The 4315-nt window shown below is 43.7% G+C and overlaps 1 protein-coding gene across 1 annotated transcript; it reads right to left on the bottom strand.

Moving 5' to 3' along the window:
* Positions 1-435: 435 nt before the first annotated feature.
* Positions 436-3667, bottom strand: LOC134207913 (IWS1-like protein). The gene is made up of 7 exons (XM_062683980.1): positions 3492-3667; positions 2513-3399; positions 1939-2402; positions 1515-1878; positions 1144-1436; positions 963-1077; positions 436-897 (listed from the first exon to the last, which is right to left on the bottom strand). Exons 1-7 carry the CDS (start codon positions 3505-3507, stop codon positions 775-777), a joined length of 2262 nt encoding a protein of 753 aa, XP_062539964.1. The 5' UTR covers positions 3508-3667; the 3' UTR covers positions 436-774.
* Positions 3668-4315: the final 648 nt, after the last annotated feature.

The following is a 4315-nucleotide window of genomic DNA, read 5'->3' as shown; positions in this document are numbered from 1 at the left end:
ATAATTTCCAATTTTAGACAAAAATCGTTGCAATCTTCTATTGCAACGATTAACTCCTTGTACCCTTAGTATAAAATAAGTTAAGATTAGTTTAAGTTGAAAACATTGTAATTCCTACATGGTTCAATTCAACCAGAGGAAAAATTCTAACTGCCAGAGGCAGTTGAAATGTATTAATAATAACTAAAAATATAACATAGCAAATAAGGATGATAGTGTTAAGAAAACACGGAACACCTAGTCTAAGAGATGAATGCATGTATTAGATAATTAGCAAATAAAATTAGTTAAAAAAAAAGAAAAAAAAAGGTGAAAATGCCGAATATAATTATAAGAATAAGATGATCAATTTTTGTTATAAATCATGATATTTTATCAATTTGTTATTTTAAAGACGGCACTGGGCACATTTCGGATCAATAACTTTGCATCGCGTTTGTTTTCAAAACACAATCAACGAACAGCACTTGCTAGTTTATTGCATTTATTCGTATTCCACCATGGAGTTTGTCCGGTTCGAAAACATAAAACCATGTATTCAATGAATCTGAGTGTCCATTCAAAACAGTAAATAATCGATTTAAATTAGGATTTCTGAATTTTTCTCGATGATTGCAGTAGTTCCAGTAGTTGTTATGATTTTTTAAGACAGTTGCATACAATTATGGGCAATAAAGGAGAATAGCGAATTCAACTGTACATACCTGGCTTGTTGCTCAACTAGAGTAGTTAAAAATTACCTACACAAAACTGAATCAAAAGAAGGACAGGCACCTATAGTGCCATTCTACGACCTTCGATCGATATTTCCACGGCTCGTCGACTTTGCTTCAGTCGTTTAGCATCGATGAACTTCTTCAGATGTTGCTCGTACCGATTCATTTTCTTCTTGGTGATCTACGGTGGAGCGAAAGAGCGATTAAATTCAATTTGATTTGTAACCCGACAATTTTGCAACCTACCCTACTCATGTCGACATCGCTGGTCGATTGCGGCCTTACAAAGTACTCCTTATCGGAGGGCATGGGGACACGTGCTCGCTGTACCCAACCTTTGTCTCCCGGTCGGAGGGCTCCCCTAAAAGAAATCAAATCTGCAGTTAGATTCATTCCGTTATCGCGACATTATGCATCGGAAACTCACTTATCCGCTTCGGTGAACGGCAGCCCCTTTTTGGATGTGGAACTGCCCTGGCTGGGCTGCTCCGGCGCCGACTTACGCTTCTTGGGCATTTGCTTCATTTCTCGCTCTCGGCGTTCCTCGCGAGTCATTGCCTTAAAGTCGGTACTCAAGTTGAAGATGGGCCGAGCCCACTCGGATATCAGACGGCCAGCCCGTTCGCGGTTCCACTTGGTCTCCCGCGGGTGCTTGTAAAGATACATCACAGCCTTACCGATACCCGATTGTTTTAGGTACGATTTTTCGATGCAGGGGAACTGAAAAGCAGTATTACGCATGTTAAATATCATTTTAAGAAAAACTGAAAAGTTCTAACAAAGTTCTATGAATCTTACATCCGACAGAAGCTTCAAAATCGATTCTCGGATCTGCAGGCAGGGCAGAGACTTATTGGGTAACGGTGCCAACCAATCGGTTAGCACGTTGAGTACGTTGTGCTCCAGAAACGCTAGCTGAAGGTCCTTTTTGATGAGCTGCGACATGGCATGTTTTAGAATCGCAATTTTCTTGGTAGCCGGTTTGTTCTCTTTGTTAAGCTGTCGGTCTTCCTCTGCGGCGTGACGCATTTGCTGCAATAGCTGCGCAATCAGATCATCGTTGTCGTTGATCAAGTCGATATCATTCCGTTTGCGACGTTTCCCCTTCTCTTCTTTCTTGCGAGCCAACATCATCTCAAAGTCGTTAACAAAGTCACGACCACTTAAAAAATAAATAAATTTAAAGCAAATATACTACCCGGCGTGTATTCAAAAAACCTACCCGCCTCCATCCTCACGAATTCCTTCATCTTCTGAATCTCCGGCATCGACAATCGCACTGGTTTGCGGTTCTTCTTGACTTTGATCAGTTTTATCCTCTGCCTTGGCTTGCTCCTCTTCCAGCTCTTCCCCTTCATGATCTGAATCGGTAATCTTTGGTCGCTTTTTAGGACTCGGATCGACACCTTCTTCTGTCTCGGAATCGCTGAGTACTCCGCGTTTTTTCTTAACTGCGGGCGAAACCGAGCGACTTCCGGATTTCGATCTGGATCGGGATCGACTGCGTGATTTTGCTGAGCTGCGACTACGACTTCGGCTGCGTTTGGCCGAACTGGCCCGACTTCCTGAGCGGCTACGACTGCGCGAACGAGACTTCGATCGGGAACCGGATTTCGATCTAGACCTAGAACGCGATCGCGATCGTGATCTAGACCCAGATTTACGACTTCTACTACGGCTGCGACGCTGTAAGTAAACGAGTATTGAAGAATAATTATTTTATAGATGCAACAGATCTTTTGGAGCAAATTTCTGGTAAATAATTTCAAAATTTCGTTATGTCATAAAATACATACCGAACTTCTGGATCGACTGCGACTGCGGCTACCAGACTTGGATCTAGACCGAGACCGGGATCGTGCCGAGCCGCTACGACTCCTACTGCGACTTCGGCTACCCGAACGGCTGCGGCTTCGCGATCGTGATTTCGATCTGGATCCGGACTTCGAACGGGATCTGGAACGAGATCCTGACTTGGATCTTGAGCGTGATCTGGATTTTGATCGGGAGCGGGATCTAGACTTGGATCTTGATCCAGACCTCGAACGTGATTTAGATTTGGACCTCGAACGGGACTTGGATCTCGAACGTGACCGCGACTTAGACCGTGAGCCAGATCGTGAACGTGATTTTGATCGTGAACCAGACTTTGCACGCGCAGGGGACCCCGACTTAGAACGACTACCAGATTTTGATCGGGAGCGACTTTTTGATCGGGATCCAGACCTCGAACGAGACTTGGATTTGGCATCTACTTTCTCGCCGCTTGCAGAACGCGATCGTTTTGACCGATTGGAGCCAACACTGCGGCTACGGCTTTTTCGTCCTTCAACCGGTGATCCGCTTCGAGACCGATCACCATTCTTAATCGGACTTTCGTCTGGTGTCTTCGATCGCCGACCCGAATCTGCACTTTCGTTTACTGCGTTCGCACTTCCGCTACGGGATCTAGACTTACGGGGCTCAGCCGGGCTCGGACTACGTGAACCATTCTTGCTCCGGGAACGCGATCTCGAGCGGGACTTTACCGATCCTTCGGCACTTGGGCTGCGGCTTCCACCGGAACGACTACCCGCCCGTGACACGGAACGAGATCGAGAACGAGACTTGCGTGGAGATCCACCGACGGCGCTACCACTAGGGCTCGCATCTCGAGAAGCCGACTTTTCCTCGATGGAAACGTCTGCAACGAAATAGAAGCAAGCGCATACAATTATAATCACAAGGTCACTTTTCATAGTCAAAATAATTCCCCAAAAATACCATAGAACTTACCATTTTCAGACTCCATCGTTTCTTTAGGTAATTAACTACAGGATTTTATCCGATTACTTCGGATTTCGACCGTTATTTCACGATAAAAAGCAGCAAGCCACCGCACTGAATTTTCTTTTTGATTCGTCGCCAGGAAAATGATGAATGCGGTCGACTCGACAGACGGTTTTGTCGTTGTTTGACGCATCGCCGTCGTTTCTTTTGTTTGTGTTAGAATTCAGACGTTTAATAAGTCGTCTGATGCTGTTACTGCGTTACGTTGTAAGAAAATTATAACGTACACTCAGAAATATAATAAATCCAATGTTTAATAATTTTTGAATGTTATGTTCCCTTAGTTTAAAAAGTATACTATCTAAAGAATTTAATTTAAGCAAAACTAGAATAACGTAAGGATATTTTCCCTTAGCATTCTGTCTTGAGGAAAGTCTCACCAAAGACTACCCCATAAAACATTTGACAGATGGGAAATTTGCTGGTACACCGACGAAGTCGGGTGCCGACGAAATCAACTGTTTTTATCGCCGACGAAATCGGGTGCTGACCTTGGTGTCGACGAAACCAACTGTTTTTACCACCGACGAAATCGGGTGTCGTAAAAATCAACCTTCATAAATACCAACTAAATCTGGTGCCATCCAAATCATTTGAATTTTCAACCTATCTAATCGGCTGGCACATAGACATCATCTAGATCGATGTATCAATCGACAGATTAAGCAGTGTTTATATACCGATTTAATCGGGATTATGGATGATAGATTACATTTGTTTAGTGTAGTGTTTACTTTTGCAGCTGTTGTGTTTATAGAACAAAAATTAAT

This window comes from Armigeres subalbatus, chromosome 1, assembly GCF_024139115.2.
Source record: "Armigeres subalbatus isolate Guangzhou_Male chromosome 1, GZ_Asu_2, whole genome shotgun sequence".
Classification (NCBI taxonomy): Eukaryota; Metazoa; Arthropoda; class Insecta; order Diptera; family Culicidae; genus Armigeres; species Armigeres subalbatus.
This window is presented reverse-complemented; position numbering and strand designations above follow the sequence as displayed.

Excerpts from the sequence above, each read along its gene's own strand:
- LOC134207913 (XM_062683980.1), bottom strand. Across the intron at positions 1,437-1,514 it reads TTTTGAAGCTTCTGTCGGAT|TTCCCCTGCATCGAAAAATC; the intron begins GTAAGATTCATA and ends ACTGCTTTTCAG. Across the intron at positions 898-962 it reads GCGATGTCGACATGAGTAGG|ATCACCAAGAAGAAAATGAA; the intron begins GTAGGTTGCAAA and ends GCTCCACCGTAG.